This window comes from Schistocerca gregaria, chromosome 7 (genome assembly GCF_023897955.1).
Source record: "Schistocerca gregaria isolate iqSchGreg1 chromosome 7, iqSchGreg1.2, whole genome shotgun sequence".
In the NCBI taxonomy this organism is placed as follows: domain Eukaryota; kingdom Metazoa; phylum Arthropoda; class Insecta; order Orthoptera; family Acrididae; genus Schistocerca; species Schistocerca gregaria.
In genome coordinates, this window is record NC_064926.1 from 24246738 (window position 1) to 24269710 (window position 22973).

Sequence of the window (22973 nt, forward strand, 5' to 3'; positions counted from 1 at the left end):
AGGAAAACAGATGGCAGTGTGCACTAGCAATACTGAAATTGGCTGGGTGAGGGCAGCACCATCGAAGAAGATCTCTGAGGGGGGGAAGGAGAAGACTGTGTCTTTGTTCAATTTCTTGGAGCCTTTGTGGTTGGCAAATGACGATTAAGATGTCTTATGGTTGGAGGGATGTAAGAAGTCTTTGCAGGAGCATTTCTTCCATTCTTTCTAGCCTGCCGGGTGTGCAGCAGGTGATTTCGCCATGTGAGCAAAAATTTAGTTGACTGTTGCACAGCTGGAGGGTGAGGAGGACAAGGAGAAGAGAATGCTGCTGTGACACTGGGTGATTACACAACCACACTGCTGAATTTGAGATCACATGTCTGCATGGCTAAGTACTTTGTGGAGCAGGATGTAGCAAGAAAAGTGCTGTAAGAGCCAAATGGTAAAGTTTTTCCAACTAGCCAACAACTTGTGAGCAACAGAGTAATGCACTCTTTTCTTCACCCGGATCTCCTGGACAGCCCGCTCATCGAGATAGGTTGTAATGACAACGGTAGCAGCACATCGGGTTCGGTATGTGATAAATTCATAGGTTGCACTGACCTCTGATGGAAGGACTGCTCTATAAAACGTCAGAAAAAGGACGCATGTGGGTGCTAAGGATGCACCTACCTTTTTCATCCTCCAATGAACTGCTGACACCCTGATCAGAGTGTGTCAGACCACCAACAGTAACACCTTGTGAAGAATTCAATGTTCGATGGGCCCCGACATGAATAGGATAGCTGTGGAGGAGCGAAGCTGTAAGCAGTTGTTGTGCCTGAGAACTGCAAATAGTCTCAAAAAGTGAAGTGCCATTGCCATTGCGAAAGGAGAATTTCACAGGGCTGGCAACTGCATCAACACCTTTCTGAATAATGAATGGGTTAAACATAGCAAAGGACTGACTGTCTTCAGTACGTGAAACCACAAGGAACTGAGGCGCAGCTGGGAGGGTCTTTGAAACACTAGCCTCGTTCTGTGTATGTTTAGTAGATGTTGACTGAGAAGATGATGTTTGGCTTATTGTGAGAAAATCTCCCACGATTGCCTGCGTCTCTGATGGCATGCTCCTTCCAACTGGTGGAGCCCCTCAGAGTGAGGGCTCACCCGCCTTAGGTGAGTGACTGCACCTCAGGTCACACCTACCAAGCACCTGACAGAGGGACCAACTGGCAATCTGGGAAGGTAGCAGCTCAGCAATTACCCCTCCGTGGGCCTGGCCTGTTCCAGGGGGTATGTGTGGAAACCATACTTGTCAATACGAGGTGGGAATTAGACGTTACCAGACAACTGTTATGCATCAGACGCATAAGCCGGCCTTCGGGAGCGCAAAGAGAGGAAGAAGGGAAAGTGGAACCTCAAATACTGAAGCCGGGAAAGGATAGGGGAGGGGAATGAAGAAAGAAATCAAGAATGAAAAAATGGTAAAGGGACTGTTCTGATGTCGGGCTACTGAAAATGCAGAACACAGTCCCAAAAATATCCCAGACATGTTTCCCAAGGGAGAGGAAAAAGAATAGCAAGAGGATAGACATGCCACACAGGGGGGAAAAGATGCTGCAAAGGCTGGGGCCCTGTGGCAGCCGAGCACAAACCCGCCAAAGAGTGGTGAGGGGATTCAGAATCTGGGTTGCTTCCTCTGCGGACTCTGACATTTTGTATTTCTTAATGGAACTTCAGTTTCACTGCCACATGATTGAGTTGGAGTTCACTTAGTTGGGGGTTTCATGAGGCCCATTAGTTTTCCAGATAGCTTTTTAAAGGCTGTAGATTTCAGAATCATGTTGTGTGCTTGGTGTAATTCTATCAGCCTGAAGCCATTTTGATCAGATCTGTTATGTAATGGGACATTTCCAACAATTTTTTTGTATTTCTACTCCTTCCCTAGTTCGGTATTTAAGTAGGACATTGAGTTTTTCTGGGATTTTCTGAACAGCATTGATGACTTGGTCCCAAAAACATACCACATTTTCTCTGCCTTTCTATTATCTCCATTTATGGGGGGGGGGGGGGTGATGTGCATTCATGACGGTGTATATTTTGTTAGCAGATTTGAAGGTAAGTGTGGAGAGTATTTCAAATTGGGATTCAAAGCTGAAAACTGAGACAAAAATAGTTTTGTCTATTATGAAGCCAGTTCCAAGATGCGGTGTGTTTTCACAATTTTTTTCCCTACCTTTCCTTTGTATATTCTCAAAACCCAGCAGCGAAACAGATCCCACCCCTCCCCTACTGGGCATGTTTGTTTCATGATTACTCTCAATCGTATTTTACCTGTACCTTATCTCCTTTTTCCTCTATCCCCGTCCCCTTCCCGGCTACTACTCTTCCAGACACAACCAGATAATCATGAACGATTTTCTTTCAGCTTCTGTGTATTTACTCTCCTCAATCTCATACACAATTTCTTTTAAAATTGCCAAAATATTAAGGTGTAAGTATTTTAAGTTAGTGTGCGTGTGCGTGTGCCTGCATGCGTGCGCGCGTGTTTGCACAGTACACAGAAACTTATTGAAGACATTGAATCATACCTAACATCTTCAGATATTGGTCAAGATACTGTTGCAACTGAGGATGTGTAGTTGACTTTCTTATGGCTTCTTTCAATTCTGTGTATGGAATAGGGTTTGATGTTGCAGCCCACGGCTCTGTGCGCAAGTACATCTGATTTAAGAGATGCTTCATCAGTTCTGCAGCATTCTCATCTAATCGGCGACCTATGGCAGCAACCATCACCTGATCCCTGTTGACATTTCAAACTATCTGCAAAATTTCGCATCACACAATGAGCATGTAGTGCACTTGCATGATATTAGAATAAGGTAAATTCCACTTAAACACACACACACACACACACACACACACACACACACACACACACACACACACACACACACCCTCATACTACTAACCTGAATTCTTGATGAAACCTATCATAATTTACCCTCCAATAGATGCCATCATCTCCTGGTTTATCTTGTATTTGCTTTTCCATGTTACTCAGAGCCTTCATATTCAGTTCTGGAGGCAGATATAATTCTCGTTCCTTTACTTTTAGGGCAGGGATATCTGCTTCCTCCGAAACAGATGGGCATCTCATCAGAAATTGTTTACTTATAAGCAGGAAAAATTTGTCACGCAGTGTAACCAGATTTAAGTTACCATCACCTGCTGCAAGGAAAAAATTAATACTGTCACATTTTGGAACATTAGCATTTATTAACCTGATCAGATAATTACCACAACATTGTTGTATGGCCAAGTGTATTCATTGTGAAGAAAACAGATTCTGACTTGCAGGAAAATAGTTAAATTGCAGGAAATACTGATTTTTTGTTACAAAGAGCAAATGAGTAAATCCCACAATGGTATCATGCAAGCATACAGTTCTCGTCTCACTTTGTGTCCCCCCTGAACTATATGCTCTTTCATCTCTGTGAGGAAGGATATTGAAATGATTCTGTCGATAATGAAAGAATAATGAAGATGATGATGATACCATCACTAACATTCAGAATTGCTCATGTTACCAAACAGAGAAATTAAAACCATCTTAAACGACAGGTGGTCATGAAAGTGGCACAATTTCACTACTTGCAAAAGAGTTTAATGCAATTTGGACTGAGCAGGAATATTAGACAGAAAACTTTTACAGCATATAATGATTTTTCCAGTTTACCCCTTATGCCTAAATGTTATTTTGATATAGAATTTTGTCTGTCCAGGGCAGAAAGTTCTTAAAATTGGAAGTGATTTGGTCAAGTTCCAATACTTCGAGATGTACTGAAACTTCATATATGAACTTCAAACAATTAAGAAAGAAGCCTAAAATCAATTAATGCTTTTAACGCTAATCTCAGGTCAATTCCAAATAAGAAAATTAATTACATCAATGAGTCGTAGCTGATGTATGCTGTACTAGTATCATTGCAGCATAAATAAACAGAATGCATCGATTTATGCTTTGATTCACTGTAGCTTGTCACTTTATTCATATTACCCATACACGTGAAAAGTACTGCCATGAAAACTGATTAATATTTACCTAAAATAAATGCCTTCAACACACGAAATAAAATTAGTGCCAATGTTAATAGCAAGGAGAAGAAAAACCAAACACAAGATAATGAAGAGCTTTGAGTGTTGTTTCTGTTGTAAATGAGAATCTATGCATCTGCTGATATATAAATTCTCTGCCATAATTCTAGGAACAATCTTTATTCTTCTTTCAGATAAATATGTTCTATATACCATGTGAGTGCATTAGTGTAACAAATGCTGCTTTTATGTTACTCCACATCATTATCACTTTACTGAAAATTACAGTAAAAACAACAGCTTACAGGTCCAACAAAGTTGGCTAAAAACAATGAAAGAACAACAACAAAAATAATAATGTAACTAAATTATTGCTCTATTTGAAGCTGAAATTATAGAATTAAATTCATTACCGTTTATAGGAACACTGAAAGGAATACCTGGCAATTTGCAATGAAAACTTATCTTTACACATTAAAAGCTATCGAAATATGTCTCTCATGAACTACAGGATGAGGCAAAAGTGTGTGATGTACAAGCAAAAGTAATATTGTCAGTTAATCCAAAACACAACAACTACAAAAAATCCAGGGAGAAATTAAAACAAGTATATAATACTCAAAACTTTACAGAAGAATCAGTTTGCTGACTACATTCGAGAACAGTACTTTAATAGAAGAATACAACTGCAAAATAAATTCTGCTTCTAATCAATCAAACCATTTTAATTTTGAAGTGAAAGATAAATGGGTAGGATGAATTTTATTGATAAGGGTACTAGATGACTACAAACCAATGATTATGGGCCTAAATAATTCCAATATATCAATAACTGGAGATACAATTAAAACTCAATTATTGGTGAAAGTGAAGTGTGAAAAGTATTGCCACTATGAATAATGATGCAGCTCTTCAAGTGAACAAGAAAGATAGTAGAAACTTTCTGCAGATTTTCCCTATGGGACTGGGATGATGTAACTGTAATAACTATGGTCACATTGCAAGAAACTATCGCAGCAAAACTAAAGGAAGTAATAAGTCATCAGAAGGGACTTCCAATTACAAGACATTCCTCAGCACACCATGTAAAACCATATGTAACGAGTATCAACACTAGGGAAAGACAAATTGCTACTTAACATAAATGAGACACTTTAAGTTGCAGGCAGGCACAATGAAAAGACACACACACACAGCTTTCAGCCACAGCCTTCATTAGCAAAAGAGATACACGCCGTTCATACACACAACAAATGTACCTCATGCACACATAACCACCAACTCTAGCACCTTGGTCTGGAATGCTGAAGTTAGCAGTCATGTGTGCACGAAGTGTGCTTGGTTGTGTGTATGAACGGTGTGTGTCTCTTTTGCTGATGGAGGCTGTGGCCAAAAGTGTTATGTAAGTGTCTTAGTTGTGTGTGCTGCAACTTAATGTGTCTTCTTCATTGTAAGTAGCAACCTGTCTTTTCCTACACTGTTGATATTCCTACCTAGAATTTCCATTTTTTCATAAATGATGACTGCTATATTAACTGGTGCTTCAGCACCCATAAAACTAACATGTGAAATGAATTTATGTAAATCAATGTTAGCTTCACAAAGTGGCAAATGATGAAAATTTATCCAATGAAGGAACCGGTGTCACCTATTAATGGACTGGCTGATAGCAGAGAGAGAGAAACAGAAGTAACAGATGTTCTTCAAGTTTACAGTTAAGTAGTTAGTAACATGTCCCTTGGATCATTTTGCATGATAGATCGTACTGATGTGGGATGAGTCATTATACATTGATATTACAAATTAATTTGTACACATGGTTACATTCTGAAGATTTCTATTTTCTTTTAACAAAAAAAAAGTATATACAGATATGAGTTAATAATTTCTACCCACCATCTTTCACACATTACAATAATAGAAATTATTCTACAGAATGGAAGGAGTTGTTATCAAATTTTACCCTATTGTCTCTCAGACATTTTATATAACTGTGTAAATAATCAAACTTTTTCGTTGCAGCATTGTGCACCATTTTCTGTGCTAGTGATGAGTCTCATTTTTCCTTCTGGTATTGTAATTATGTGCCTCATTGTTCCCCTTCAACTGTAGTGAATTATTTACAAAAAAGCAAAGCAGGAGTCAGCATGTCCAACTCCTTAGGCATCCACAAGATTATCATGAGTGAGCACCACATATTATTCTCACAGCATGCTTTTGTGCAATGAAGACATCCTTTCTTAAAGATGAGTTACTCCACAACATTATTCCATATTACATAACTGAATGAAAATATGCCAAATATGTCAACTTACTGACTGACTTGTCTCTCCCAAGATTAGTAATGATTCTAAGCTCAAATGTGGCTGAAGCAAGTTGTTTTAGAAGTTCCAAAAAGGTGTTTTTTTCCAATTTAAATTCTTATCAATATGGACCCCTAACAATTTTGAAGTTTCCACCCTATTTATTATTTCCTCACCACACTCATCACTGACATAGTACCTCTACATGTGCAGAACTGAATATGTCGGTGTTATAAAAACTGAGGGTGACACCATTCATAGGAAACCAGTCAATGATACATTTAAGAACACTGCTTATAATTTCTGCTGATTCTGTAAGCATGGATTGGTTGGTTGGGTTGAAAGAGGGGGAAGGGACCAAACTATGAGCTCATCAGTTCCTTGTTCTGAATAAAACAATGCCTCAAGTGTGAAAATAAAACAAACAAGACTGACAACTCTAAACAGAACGAAAGGAAAAATCACAAGAACGATGAAGGGCAACAAACATGTAAATGGACAAAAGGGGAGAAGGCAACCACAGAAACGGGATGAAAAGATTAAAACAACAGAGCCGGTTACTGTGGCTGGCTAACCACGAGAATAAAAAAGGAGAAGCCAGCCACTTTGCAACACATTAAAACCCCCAGCGTAGAAGCAGTAGGGTGGAGGACACAGAGGGACAAAGGACATGCGCTAAAATTTAGATCAAATGATAAAACCCACCCTCACGAATAAAACCTAAAACTAAATCAGCCGATGAGACGTTTTCAGATAAAATTAGCAGCAACGAGTCCCGTAACCCAAGATTTCGTTGTTGTGCAGTCAAAGTGGGACAGTGCATCAGTATACAGGCCACTGTCAACCGGCCGCAACGCTGACACTGATGCAGGTTTTCACAGTGCAGGAGGTAATGGTGGGTCTCCCAAGTGCAGCCAAAGCCGAGCTGGCAGAAGACAACTGATTCCCTGCAAGAGGCATGCATGGAAGACTTCCACACATTTGTAGTCTCCTTAATGACGCGCATTTTGTTGTGTGCCCCGTTATGCCATTCTGTCTCCCAAAGCCGAAAAACCCTATGGTGTAGGTCAGAATGCAGGTCAGGTTCAGAGATGCCCATCTCCAGAAGCGGTTTACACGTAGCCTGTTTGGCCAGCCTATCGGCAAATTCATTGCCTGGGATGCCAATGTGTGCTGGCTTCCTCACAAACACCACTGAACAACACGACTGGTGCAGAGCATAGATGGACTCCCGTATGGATGCTACCAAAGGATGGCGAGGGTAGCACTAGTCGATGGCTTGTAGGCTGCTCAAACAGTCAGTACCACAGAAGAAACCACCAGGGTATGAAGGATGTGCTCAAGAGCATGAGATATAGCCACTAGCTCTGCAGTAAAACCACTGCAACAATCAGGCAAGGAATGCTGTTCAAAATGGCCTCTGTGGACATACACAACGCCAACATGACCATTAGACATCGAGCTGTCGGTGTAAACCACTTCTGAGCCCTGGAACAAGTCAAGAATAGAGAAGAAAAGACAGCAGACAGTGGAAGGAGTAACTGAGTCCTTAGGATCATGCAAAAGGTCCAGACGAATCTGCGGCCTAGGTGTACACCATGGAGGTATGAATGTATGCAATGTAACTGGTGAGCAGTTGTGCACATCAGATCTGCAATGGAGGGACTCCGGCCTCCACCAGGATACTGGTCACAGAACTCATTCTAAAAGCTGCTGTCACTAGGTGGAGGCCACAGTGGTACATTGGGTCGAGTACACGCAACACTGAGGGCACTGCAGAACCAGAAACCAGACTCCCATAGTCAAAGCAGGATTGAACAAGTGCTTTGTAGAGCTGCAGCAGAGTAGTGCAATCTGCACGCCAATTGGTGTTGCTCAGGCAGTGGAGGGCATTGAGTTGCTGCCAGCACTTCCACTTAAACTGACGAAAGTGAGGTACCCAAGTCAATCGGGCTCTGAAAACCAACCCTAATAATCGATATGTCTCCACTACAGTGAGTGGATCGTAATGAAGGTAAAGTGCTGGTTCTAGTTGGACAGTACGACGCTGACAGAAGTGCACGACACACAACTTAGCAGCCGAAAACTGGAAGCCGTGGGCAAGAGCCCATGACTGCACCTTGTGGATGGGTCCCTGTAGGTGAAGCTTAGCAACCCCAGTACTGGTGGAGCAGTACAAAATGCACATGTCACACGCATACAGAGATGGTGAGACAGACGGCCCTATAATGGCTGCTACACCGTTGATGGCTGCTAAAAATAGTGATAGACTCAATACAGAGCCTTGCAGGATCCCATTCTCCTGGATATGTGCTCCCTGCCACCGTTGGATAAGCAGCTGCCAGCAGCAAGTCGTATATGCTTAGCTCACTTATTTGTTACATAGCTTAATTCTTAATTTCTTTATAGTATTTGAGAGTTGTAGCATCGCGTTTTAGTACCTGAATAGTGTAAAATCGCGTAGTTTCCTTCTGCCACCGAGCAGTGTGTCAGCAGTGCACAAGTAGCAGCATTACTGCATTTACTAGGCAATCTTGTATTTTAGTAACTGTTTAAATTTTGTGTCGAATTGTTTGTGCTCTCTGTAGATTAGTTCAGACGTACTTTGCACAACAGTTTTTAGCATGGATAGGGACTGTGACTGCTGTGTTCGGATGCGGGCTGAGTGTTGGCTTCGGTCACACAGCTTGAGGCTGTTGCCAGTGGGCATCACTGTGGGGTTCCGGATGGGGGTTTGTCGGGGACGGCCAGCTCGTCCCACGCATCCTCCGAATCAGACTACGGCTGTGGCTGCCCGGGATACTGCCCACATTGTGGCTGACCCCTCACCTGTGGTAGAGTGGGAGGTAGTCTCGAGGTGTGGCAGGAGGCGAACGACATTCCGGAGGGCTGAACGGAAGGCCTCTCCAGTTTGTCTGATGAACCGGTTTCAGGCTCTGTCTCAGGCTGATACTGATCTTCGGCCTGACATGGCTGCTTGTCCTGTTCCAGAGGTTGCCCCTCAGTCAGCAAGATCAGGGCGGTCGCAGAGGGTGGGCTTACTGGTAGTTGGGAGTTGCGTCAAGCGCGTAATGCGGCCCCTTCGGGATAGGGCAGCAAGAGAGGGGAAGAAAACCAATGTGCACTCCATGTGCATACCGGGGGGAGTCATTCCAGATGTGGAAAGGGTCCTTCCGGATGCCATGAAGGGTACAGGGTGCACCCATCTGCAGGTGGTCACTCATGTCGGCACCAATGATGTGTGCCGCTATGGATCGGAGGAAATCCTCTCTGTCTTCTGGCAGCTATCCGATTTGGTGAAGACTGCGAGTCTCCCTAGCGGGATGAAAGCAGAGCTCACCATTTGCAGCATCGTTGACAGGACTGACTGCGGACCTTTGGTACAGAGCCGAGTGGAGGGTCTGAGACAGTTCTGCAACCGTGTGGGCTGCAGATTACTCGACTTGCGCCATAGGGTGGTGGGGTTCCACTGGATAGGTCAGGAGTCCACTACACACAGCAGGCGGATACACAGGTAGCAGGTGTTGTGTGGCATGGACTGGGCGGTTTTTAAGGTTAGATGGCCTCGGGCAAGTACAGAAAGGGCAACAGCCTCAAAGGGTGCAGGGCAAAGTCAGGAAATGCAGGGACCAAGCGGCAATTGGTACTGTGATTGTAAACTGTCGAAGCTGCATTGGTAAAGTACCGGAACTTCAAGTGCTGATAGAAAGCACCGAAGCTGAAATCATTATAGGTACGGAAAGCTGGTTGAAGCCAGAGATAAATTCTGCCGAAATTTTTACAAAGGCACAGACCGTGTTTAGAAAGGATAGATTGCATGCAACCCGTGGTGGCATGTTTGTCGCTGTTAGTAGTAGTTTATCCTGTAGTGAAGTAGAAGTGGATAGTTCCTGTGAATTATTATGGGTGGAGGTTACACTCAATATCCGAGCTAGGTTAATAATTGGCTCTTGGCTCCTTTTACTGACCTGTCGACTCAGGAGCATTATAGGCAGAACAACTGAGAGAAAATCTGGAATACATTTCACATAAATTCTCTCAGCATGTTATAGTCCCAGGTGGAGATTTCAATTTACCAGATATAGACTGGGACACTCAGATGTTTAGGACAGGTGGTAGGGACAGAGCATCGAGTGACATACTGAGTGCACTATCCGAAAATTACTTCGAGCAATTAAACAGAGAACCAAATTGTGGAGATAACATCTTGGACCTACTGATAACAAACATACCCAAACTTTTTGACTCTGTAAGCGCTGAACAGGGAATCGGTGATCTTAAGGCCATTGCAGCATCCCTGAATATGGAAGTAAATAGGAATATAAAAAAGGGAGGAAGGTTTATCTGTTTAACAAGAGTAACTGAAAGCAGATTTCGGACTACCTAACAGATCAAAACGAAAATTTCTGTTCCGACACTGACAATGTTGAGTGTCTATGGAAAAAGTTCAAGGCAATTTTAAAATGCGTTTTAGACAGGTATGTGCCGAGTAAAACTGTGAGGATGGGAAAAACCCACCGTGGTTCAACTACAAAGTTAGGAAATTACTGTGAAAGCAAAGAGAGCTTCACTGCAAGTATAAACGCAGCCAAAACCTCTTAGACAAACAGAAGTAAACAATGTCAAAGTTAGCATAAGGAGAGCTATGTGTGAAGTGTTCAGTGAATTCGAAAGTAAAATTCTATGTACCGACTTGACAGAAAATCCTAGGAAGTTCTGGTCTTACATTAAATCAGTAAGTGGCTCGAACCAGCATGTCCAGACACTCCGACATGATGATGGCTTTGAAACAGAGGATGACGCGCAAAGCTGAAATACGAAACACCTTTTTCCAAAGCTGTTTCACAGAGGAAGACCGCACTGCAGTCTAAATCCTCGCACAAACGAAAAAATGGCTGAAATCGAAATAAGTGTCCAAGGAATAGAAAAGCAACTGGAATCACTCAACAGAAGAAAGACCACTGGAACTGACGGGATACCAATTTGATTCTACACAGAGTACGTGAAAGAACTTGCCCCCCTTCTAACAGCCGGGTACCGCAAGTCTCTAGAGGAACGGAAGGTTCCAAATGTTTGGAAAAGATCACAGGTAGACCCAGTCTTCAAGAAGTTTTGTCAAGCAGATGCGCAAAACTATAGACCTATATCTCTGACATCTATCTGTTGTAGAATTTCAGAACATGTTTTTTGCTCGCATATCATGTCATTTCTGGAAACCTAGAACCTACTCTGTAGGAATCAACATGGATTCCCGAAACCAAGAGACAACAGATAAACACAACCCAGTTTCAATTACAGTAGATTTTCAAAAATGCCTCCATTGACACGTAAGCAAAGATTACACTGTCGGATCATGTTCTGTCTGACACGGGCAAAAACCCCAGGAGTATCCTGAGTTGTTCCTGCTGCTGCTACTATCCGGGCAACCAGACCCTCTTCTGATGCAACAGGAGTTGCAGAAACAAGGTTGCACACCTCTCCCCACACAAAGAAGTCCAGAGGGGACATCTGGGGATTGATCAGGCCATGGTACAGGATCACCTCTGCCAATCCACATTTCTGGGAACCGTTAAGCCAGGAATCGACACACAAGATGGCTGAAATGCGCCAGCGCCCCATCACGTTGGAACCACATGTGTTGTCTTGTAGGGAGCAAGACATCTTCCAGAAATTCTGGCAATACTCTGGTGAGAAAATTGTAATAGTGCCTGCTCTTTAATGGTCTACGTAGCAGATACTGTCCAATTAAACAGTCCCCAGCAACACCGACCCACACAGTAACGAAGAACCACACTTGATGAGCGCTAGTAACTGTGGCATGTGGGTTATTCCCACTGCAAATATGTGAATTGTGAATGCTGAAGACTCCATCACGCCCGAACGTTGCTTCATCGGTAAACAACACAGAGGATGGTAATGTAGGATCCATTTCACACTGTTCCAGGTACCACTGTGAAAACTGTGCTCTGGGTGGATAATCAACTGGTTCCAGGTTGTGGGCACACTGTAAGTGAAATGGATGTAACAATTGCTCTCAAAGGACTGTTCTTACATTCGCCTGATTCGTCCCCATGTTACGTGCAATGTTACGAATGCTGATTGAAGGCTCCCGCTCCACATGTTGCAAAGCAGCTTCCTCAAACTGCAGCGTTCTTACCATGCGACAGCATCTCTGTCCAGGTAATCTGCTAAATGACCCGGTCTCACGCAGACATTGGTACACAGCAGCAAATGTCGTATGACGCAAGATACAGTGATTAGGATATTGCTGTTGATAAACCCACTGTGCAGCTCGTCTGTTGTGGTGCGCTACGTAGTACGCACCAACCATATCAGTGTACTTACTGCAGGTGCATCGCTCCATTAGTAAACAGAGACAACGCACTACTACACTGGTGGACAGCATTGCCTACAACCGAAGAGTGTAATACCACCTCCACCGGTTTAAATAATCCTCATAGGAAAAAATGACATTAGGGAAAAATATTTGTTTCGATGTCTCCTACAACCTACCAGAGTTTGTCGGTTTATATACTTCTCACCCTGTATATAATTGACCAAGTTCTATGCGACTTTTCGCGGATGATGCTGTAGTATACAGAGAAGTTGCAGCATTAGAAAATTGCAGCAAAATGCAGGAAGATCTGCAGCGGATAGGCACTTGGTGCAGGGAGTGGCAACTTACCCTTAACTTAGACAAATGTAATGTATTGCGAATACATAGAAAGAAGGATCCTTTGTTGTGTAACTATATTATAGCGGAACAAACAATGGTAGCAGTTACTTTTGAAAAATATCTGGGAGTACGCGTGCAGAACGATTTGAAGTGGAATGATCATATAAAATTAAGCGTTGGTAAGGTGAGTGTTGCATCAAACCAGTCTCAGGACTGAAGACGACAACGACAACAACAACAACAACAACAACAACAAGGTGGGTGCCAGGTTAAGACTCATTGGGAGAGACCTTAGAAAATGTAGTACATCAACAAAGGAGGTGGCTTGCAAAACACTCGTTCGACCTATATTTGAGTATTGCTCATCAGTGTGGGATCCGTACCAGATCAGGTTGACAGAGGAGATAGAGGAGATCCAAAGAAGAGCAGTGCGTTTCATCACAGGGTTATTTGGTAATAGTGATAGCGTTACGGAGATGTTTAGCAAACTCAAGTGTCAGACGCTGCAAGAGAGGCGCTCTGCATCGCGGTGTAGCTTGCTCGCTAGGGTACGAGAGGGTGCGTTTCTGGATGAGGTATCGAATATATTGCTTCCCCCTACTTATGACTCCTGAGGAGATCACGAATGTAAAATTAGAGAGATTCAAGTGCACACAGAGGCTTTCAGACAGCCGTTATTCCCGCAAACTACACGCGGAACAGAAAAGGAAGGTAACGACAGTGACACGTAAAGTGCCCTCCGCCACACACCGCTGGGTGGCTTGCGGAGTATAAATGCAGATGCAGATGTAGATGTAGATGTAGACTGGCATGGAGCCAGTAGGCCACGTGACTCCAGGACACAACCCAACTGCCGACACACCACACGTTCCAGCAGCTTACAAACAATGTTGGTGAGGCTGATGGGTCGATAGCTATCCACATCAAGTGGGTTTTTACTGGGTTTGAGCACCGGAATATGGTGCTCTTGCACCATTGCTATGGAAAGAAGTCCATCGCACCAGATCCAGTTGAAGATGACGAGAATATGTCGCTTGTAGTCAGATGGGAGATGTTTAATCATCTGGCTGATGATCCGATCAGGCTGAGGAGCTGCGTAGGGGCAATGTGAAAGGGCACTGCAGACCTCTGTACATGGGGTGTTATAGGATTCACTGTGGCATGCAGTGAATGAGAGGACTTTCCCTTCCAGCCGCCGTTTGAGAGTGCAAAAGGCTGGGGGCTGATTCTCCAATGCAGAGGCTCGACCAAACTGCTCAGGAAAGTGCTCAGCAATCGCGTTTGCGTTGGTAGATAACACGCCATTTATGGTAACACCGGGAACACCTATTGGGGATCTGGTACCCGAAAAGATGTTTGATCTTTGTGCAGACTGGGGAAGGTGACATATGGCATCCAATGGTCGAGACGTATCTCTCCCAACACTCCTGCTTCAGTCATTTGATAAGTTGGTCAACACAGGCACGGAGCCGTTTAAAGGCTATGAAGTGCTCCAGGGAAGGGTGCTCTTTATGCAGCTGTAGAGCTTGCCAATGCTCCTTAATTGTTTCAGTGACTTCCGGTGACCGGGACTGCCTTCCACCTCAGGCATCCTAAAGAGCCAGGGATTGCGTTCCTGCCACAGACATAATTGTTGTAGTTACCTGCTCAAGCATCACATCAATGTTACTGTGTGGGGGAGATTCAACGGTGGCCTGAGCACTCTGTATTCATTGTGTCTAGCAGAAACCTAGGAAGGAAATGACCCAAGGGACCCCTTCCTAGTGAGATGGCAAAATTCCAAAGAAGACTTATGCTTCTCCGGGTTAGAATTGGGAACACATGCCCCCGACAGTTGTGGAGGGCGGGGGGTGGGGGGGTGTTACTTCTGAAGTCTGTGGTGCAGGAGCAACAGGGAGGGAAATGCACCCCACCTTCAAGGGGGCAGGTGTAGTCTTACGGCTCTGAGAGGTGACTGGGAATGGCGGAGCTGATGGTGCCGGAAGTGTAGTAGCGGTGGCGTAAGACGATAAGACGATGTCATCCTTACAGAATGCAGGCATTCCAATTTTCTCTTAGCCTCAGAGTAGGTCTGTCAGTTTAGGGTCTTGTACTACAGGATTTTCTTTTCTTTCTGGAGAATCCTGCAGTCAGGCCAGCAAGGCGAATGGTGCTCTCCGCAGTTGACAAAGGTGGGAGGCAGGGCACGTCGAGTATTGAGGTGATGGGCATCCGCAGTCTTGACATGTCATACTGGATGTACAGCTGGAAGACCTATCGCTGAACTTCCAAGCATTTAAAGCGCACTGCGGGAGGGATATAGGATTTACATCACAGTGACAGACCATCATGTTGACCTTCTCGGGTAATTTATCATCCTCTAAGGCCAAGATGAAGGCACCGGTGGAAACCTGATCATTCATGGGTCCACAGTGGACATGCCAAATGAAATGAACAACTTGCCACTCTAAATTCGTGCACAGCTCATCATCAGACTGTAGAAGACGATCCCTGTGAAATATGATACTCTGGACCATATTTAAGCTCTTATGGGGCGTGATGGTTACACAACATCCCCAGCTTGTCACAAGTGAGTAACATCTGCGACTAGGCAGAGGATGCTGTTTTGATCAAGACTGAGCCAGATCTCATTTTGGACAATCCCTCCACCTCACTTATCCTCTAAATGCTTAACAGAGAACTGGGTCTTCGTCATGAAAGATTCCCAAACAGATCTCTAACATACAAGGTACCGAGGTGAATAAGACCCTCTGCCATCCTTAGCCTGACGTTCCTCCAATGGTGTGGCAAGTGGTCAGGGAGGGGAATGTTTTAGGGTCGTACTTCTATGAATTAATTGAGCTTGTGAACACTTAAGAGACTGCTGGTGTTTCACCACCAGGAAGAGATGATGGACTGCTTCATCGTGTATCATCTGCCCTGATGCCACCCACGCCAACCAGGGGCCCTCCCCATGGGCACCAGCAAAGGCTACCTGGTACGATGACCACTGCCGGGATTCCCAATACCCCAGGGAGACGGGCATCTAATCCTTGGCATTCGTGGAGAGTTAACAGCACAGGCAACAGCAGAGCGAACCCTGTGTTTTCAGGGGGCTACAACCAACAGGGTACATGGCAGCCCCACCACAATGGACTGGCTACCGTGCTGGACATGAGGTGCAAATTCTACGGTCATCATCGGCACAGAAAGTTACATTGCATAGTGCAGGGTGGAAAATGCATCCAGGGAGGTGTCCTCACCCAAGAGATGGAGAATGGGCAGGACTGCAATGCGATGATGAGAAAGTGGGCCAAAGATCTCAATGCACAGTGGACACGTGCACCATGTAAGGGGCCCTTTCCCAATTGGCTCGTTCTTCAGGAAACTTTTGAAATGTGGAGGTGTGAGACTCCTTTTAGTCGCCTCTTACGACAGGGGTGAGGTAAACATGTGAAGACTGCTTACAATACTAGTGTCATTTGCAAAAAGTAACTAATTCTGCTTGTTGTATACTAGATGGAGGAATAGAATTGTACCTAAGATTGAACCTTGGGGAACCCTATGTGTGATTTCTCCCCGGTCAGAATTATGTCCCTGAACTCTATTGCTTGAATTACTATGTATAGCTTTCTGTGTTCTTTTGATTAGGTGTGACATTTTCCATTGGTTGACTATACCATCAACCCCACAAAAATTTAATTTATCTAGATGAATACTGTGATTCACAGAGTCCCGTGCCCTAGAGAGGTCGTTGAAAATACCAACTGGTGCTATTTTATTATTCAATGCATGTCAAATCTGGTGAGTGAACATGTAAATGATACCTTTCTGTACATAAGAGAGTGAAAAAGGGACACTCCATCACCTTGGGAAAACGGAAATGTACCATTTATGACATCTAAAAGAATCTATTTTCAACAGAAACACCTGATAATGACATGTACAAATTGGACTAACCACAATAATTAAAACCATGCCTGTATCACTATTAAATAATGCACAGGCAGTCAGGGCATTAAAGCACCAACAGAATAGAACCTCTGGAAAAAGGTGTGCCGGAAAGGTTGCCTATACAACATTCTAAATCGAGAGCAATCGGTAGCTCTGAATTAACAAATTCTGACTTGTGTGGACAAATGGAAACAAGATCAACTTGAGTTGGCGGATATTGCTTGACTTTAACACAATACTTTTTGAGAAAGATATATTTTTGTACACACTAAGTGATAAAAACTTTGGTATCAGTTGACCACAATATTACTGCACCTGGGAGTGAGGGTGCTTTGGTTGGCTTATTGTGAGTTTTTATTATGACATTTCAAAGGATGCTCTGAATCACTTGAGAGTAGGAGGAGATTAGTGTTTAACATTCCATTGACAAGAATATCAAAGGTAGAAATGGATTAGGGAAGGAGGGGAAAGGAAATCGGCCGTGCTCTTTCAAAGGAACCACCTTCGCATTTTCCTGAAGCAATTTAGGGAAAATTTAGGGAAATTATGGAAAACGTAAATCAGGATGGTTGGATGTGTATTTGAACCACTGTACCCCCAAATGAAAGTCCAGTGTGCTAGTCACTGAGCCACATCACTCGGTGACGAACAACTGTCACAAAAGCACTGTACTTGTTTGCTGTAATGTCACCGCATGTTTCTGATAATGGCCATGGGAGGCCAAATCCAATAATATCATGGTTGTATAGTACCACAAATTATTAGCTTTCAAGGAGCTAGTGAGAAAACAAACTGGAGTCTTTTGCACTGACAAATGTACAGAAAGATATAAACCAAGAACAAGAAAACTTCTTTAAGAACAAAGCGATAATAATGCATCAAACAACAGGTACCATACACACTGGAAAAAACTGGAGCAACTAAAACACATACTAGATCATTAATTTACAAAAAAAAGCAGATGCTTATTATTTGATGCAGGATTACCTAAAACATATAGGGGAGAATGCACACTGGTAGGATATTGTCAACACTGCAAGGCATACAGGCTACTTAAACCCAAACAATTGTTGTTCTTGTGGTCTTCAGTCCTGAGACTGGTTTGATGCAGCTCTCCATGCTACTATATCCTGTGCAAGCTTCTTCATCTCTCAGTACCTACTGCATCCTACATCCTTCTGAATCTGCTTACTGTATTCATCTCTTGGTCTCCCTCTACGATTTTTACCCTCCACGAGCCCTCCAATACTAAATTGATCCCTTGATGCCTCAGAACATGTCCTACCAACCGATCTCTTCTTCTGGTCAAGTTGTGCCACAAATTGCTCTTCTCCCCAATCCTATTCAATACTTCCTCATTAGTTATTTGATCTACCCATCTAATCTTCAGCATTCTTCTGTAGCACCACATTTCAAAAGCTTCTATTCTCTTCTTGTCCAAACTATTTATCATCCATGTTTCACTTAAATACATGGCTACACTCCATACAAATACTTTCAGAAATGACTTCCTGACACTTAAATCTATATTCGATGTTAAAAAATTTCTCTTCTTCAGAAACGCTTTCCTTGCCATTACCAGTCTACATTTTATATCCTCTCTACTTCGACCATCATCAGTTACTTTTCTCCCCAAATAGCAACACTCTTTTACTACTTTAAGAGTCTCATTTCCTAATCTAATTCCCTCGGCATCACCACTTGATTCGACTACGTTCCATTATCCTCGTTTTGCTTTTGTTTATGTTCATCTTATATCCTCCTTTCAAGACACTGTCCATTCCATTCAACTGCTCTTCCAAGTCCTTTGCTGTCTTTGACAGAATTACAATGTCATCGAAGAACTTCAAAGTTTTTATTTCTTCTCCCTGGATTTTAATACCTACTCGAAATTTTTCTTTTGTTTCCTTCACTGCTTGCTCAATATACAGATTGAATAACATCGGGGGCAGGCAGCAATGCTGTCTTACTCCCTTCCCAACAACTGCTTCCCTTTCGTGCCCTTCGACTCTTGTAACTGCCATCTGGTTTCTGTACAAATTGTAAATAGCTTTTCGCTCCCTGTATTTTACCCCTGCCACCTTCAGAATTTCAAATAGAGTATTCCAGTCAACACTGTCAAAAGCTTTCTCTAAGTCTACAAATGCTAGAAACATAGGTTTGCCTTTTCTTAATCTAGCTTCTAAGATAAGTCGTATTGTCAGTATTGCCTCACGTGTTTCAATATTTGTACGGAATCCAAACTGATCTTCCCCAAAGTCCGCTTATACCAGTTTTTCCATTCACCTGTAAAGAATTTGTGTTAGTATTTTGCAGCTGTGGCTTATTAAACTGGTAACTCGGTAATTTTCACACCTGCAACACCTGCTTTCCTTGGTATTGGAATTATTATATTCTTCTTGAAGTCTGAGGGTATTTCGCCTTTCTCATACATCTTGCTCACCAGATGGTAGAGTTTTGTCAGGACTGGCTCTCCCAAGGCCGTCAGTAGTTCCAATGGAATGTTGTCTACTCCGGGGGCCTTGTTTCGACTCAGGTCTTTCAGTGCTCTGTCAAACTCTTCACGCAGTATCGTATCTCCCATTTCATCTTCATCTACATCATCTACCATTTCCATAATATTGTCCTCAAGTACATCACCCTTGTATAGACCCTCTATATACTCCTTCCACCTTTCTGCTTCCCCTTCTTTGCTTAGAACTGGGTTTCCATATGAACTCTTGATATTCATACAAGTGGTTCTCTTTTCTCCAAAGGTCTCCTTAATTTTCCTGTAGGCTGTATCTATCTTACCCCTAGTGAGAAAAGCCTCTACATCCTTACATTTGTCCTCTAGCCATCCCTGCTTAGGCATTTAGCACTTCCTGTCGATCTCATTTTTGAGACGTCTGTATTCCTTTTTGCCTGCTTCATTTACTGCACTTTTATGTTTTCTCCTTTCATCAATGAAATTAAATATTTCTTCTGTTACCCAAGGATTTCTACTAGCCCTCGTCTTTTTACCTACTTGATCCTCTGCTGCCTTCACTACTTCATTCCTCAAAGCTACCCATTCTTCTTCTACTGTATTTCTTTCCCCTGTTTCTGTCAATTGTTCCCTTATCCTCTCCCTGAAACTCTGTACAACGTCTGGTTCTTTCAGTTTATCCAGGTCCCATCTCCTTAAATTCTCACCTTTTTGCAGTTTCTTCAGTTTTAATCTACAGTTCATAACCAATAGATTGTGGTCAGAGTCCACACCTGCCCCTGGAAATGTCTTAAAATTTAAAACCTGGTTTCTAAATCTCTGTCTTACCATTATATAATCTATCTGATACCTTTTAGTATCTCCAGTGTTCTTCCATGTATACAACCTCCTTTCATGATTCTGAAACCAAGTGTTAGCTATGATTAAGTTGTGCTCTGTGCAAAATTCTACCAGGCGGCTTCCTCTTTCATTTCTTACCCCCAACCCATATTCACCTACTATGTTTCCTTCTCGCCTTTTTCCAACTCTCGAATTCCAGTCACCCATGACCATTAAATTTTCATCTCCCTTCACTATCTGAATAATTTCTTTTATTTCATCATACATTTCTTCAATTTCTTCGTCATCTGCAGAGCTAGTTGGCATATAAACTTGTACTACTGTAGTAGGTGTGGGCTTCGTATCTATCTTGGCCACAATAATGCGTTCACTATGCTGTTTGTAGTAGCTTACCCGTATTCCTATTTTCCTATTCATTATCAAACCTACTCCTGCATTACCCCTATTTGATTTTGTGTTTATAACCCTGTATTCACCTGATCAGAAGTCTTGTTCCTCCTGCCACCAAACTTCACTAATTCCCACTATATCTAACTTTAACCTATCCATTTCCCTTTTTAAATTTTCTAACCTACCTGCCCGATTAAGGGATCTGACATTCCACGCTCCGATCCGTAGAACGCCAGCTTTCTTTCTCCTGATAACGGCATCCTCTTGAGTAGTCCCGGCCGGAAATCTGAATGGGGGACTATTTTACCTCCGGAATATTTTACCCAAGAGGACGCCATCATCATTTAATCATACAGTAAAGCTACAAGCCCTGGGGAAAAATTACGGCTGTAGTTTCCCCTCGCTTTCAGCTGTTCACAGTACCAGCATAGCAGGGCCGTTTTGGTTCTTGTTACAAGGCCAGATCAGTCAATCACCCAGACTGTTGCCCTTGCAACTACTGAAAAGGCTGCTGCCCCTCTTCAGGAACCACGCATTTGTCTGGCCTCTCAACAGATACCCCTCCGTTGTAGTTGCACCTATGGTACGGCTATCTGTATCGCTGAGGCACGCAAGCCTCCCCACCAATGGCAAGATCCAACTAATAATTAAGGCAAGCGATGTGTCATTTAAAGAGAATACTATTCAGAAGAGTGATTACATAAAATGCCTAAAAAGTCTCAGGAGCTCGAAACATTATTTATTCCATTCACAAGTTGAGAAAGATACAAAACTAAGCAAGATCACTCCGAAGTAATTGAGTCTGAGCCTATAACTAATGAGAATAATGACATTCTAGACGTATTTTACCCGGTCGAGCACAAATGCTCAGAAGATCGTGAAGAAATTTGGAACAAATAAGGATGAATGATTACAAGTCCTATTATTTTACAGACACACAAAATACAGAACCATTGTCATTACAAGAAGCTTTACAAAGCAAAGCTATGCACAAATGGCTTCAGGCAATTACAGAAGAGCTGCAGTCATATGCCAGAAATCAAACACAGGAGAAGGCACTTTTACCCTCAGATTAAAAGCCAACAGATACAAAACAGATTTTCAAAACTAAAAAGTACCTCCAAGGACACATTTTTACACACAAAGTACAGCTGGTAGTTCAACAACATGCACAAACAAAGGTTGTAGGATTATGTTCATAGCCTACAGTTCTGTAAATAATTGTTCTCTGCGTTAACTTGATTTTCTTATCAAAACACATTACATTTTGAAATGCACAGGCTAAGAGATCTAAGAGTTTAGTTGCTTTGCTGTTGGAGTGCAATATTTGACCTGTAACAAAAAGGATGTTTCCAAATAATAATTTTTGACCAAAAATACTGTGTTCTATGATTAATTGTACAAGAGGACCAACAACTGGTGACCCTGGCATGATCTAAACATGAAACAAATGTGATGGCAGATAGAGGGAACAGTAACATCCCAGACAGTGATACGAAAACTAAAATGGACAAAGCTAGCACGAACCTTTCTCCGTTCTGGACTGAAAAGCACGACATATGGTTTTGTCTGGTTGGGTCACAATTTAAAATGACAGGAATACAGACTGAAGCAACCAGATTCAAATATCTGTTAGAACAGTTAGAACCCTGATTTGTCGAAAATATAAGAAACCTCGTGAACAGTGACAAACGCAACAATTATTTAGCTAAAGAAAGACTGTTAATGACTTTTTTCAGGAAAGTGAGGTGCACCAAATTAAGAAATCCATTAGCCAATTAGAAATTGGTGATATGAAACCCAGCCAACTGCTTCGGAAAATTAAAAGCTATGGAGAAACAAACATTTCAGAAAAATTTTAAAGACTCTCTAGCTAGTCAAACTTCCTGGTAGCATTTGAAATATTTCAATAATCTATGATATAAACGTAGACAAACCAGCAAAAATGCCTGATTGGATGATGGAAATGTGAAGCACTCGTGACTTCAATCATTCCAACAGAAGTGTCCCCTCCAATATGCGATTCTTTTATATCAGAGAAAGATCTTCTCATAAGAATGAAAGAGCTAGACATTTAAGCCCAAAAATCCAGTTTAAGGGAGCGACAGTATCAATCATGATGATGATCTCATAGCAGATGCCACAGCAAGCTGAGATAAAATCGTTTTTGTTATGGCTCAAAATGCAGACCCAAGAAGTATACCCAACCTTGCCAATGGAATAGTGAGGGAAACTCCAGTCGGCACACACAACAGTGGCTCAGTGTTCTGCCACAACGATTATACCAGGCTGCCAATATTGA

The 22973-nt window shown here is 42.7% G+C and overlaps 1 protein-coding gene across 2 annotated transcripts in view; it reads right to left on the minus strand.

Annotated features, from left to right (window-relative positions):
- The window catches only part of LOC126281156 (DNA-directed RNA polymerase III subunit RPC3-like), a 101044-nt gene that overhangs the window by 64838 nt on the left and 13233 nt on the right, over window positions 1-22973 (minus strand). The window contains exons 4-5 of one of the 2 annotated variants that reach the window (XM_049979823.1): window positions 2937-3192; window positions 2556-2767 (exon numbers count right to left, since the gene is read on the minus strand). In XM_049979823.1, coding sequence (XP_049835780.1) covers window positions 2556-2767; window positions 2937-3192 — 468 coding nt within the window. Of the gene's footprint in view, window positions 1-2555; window positions 2768-2936; window positions 3196-22973 lie in introns of both variants that reach the window. The other variant, XM_049979822.1, reaches the window with a different exon arrangement.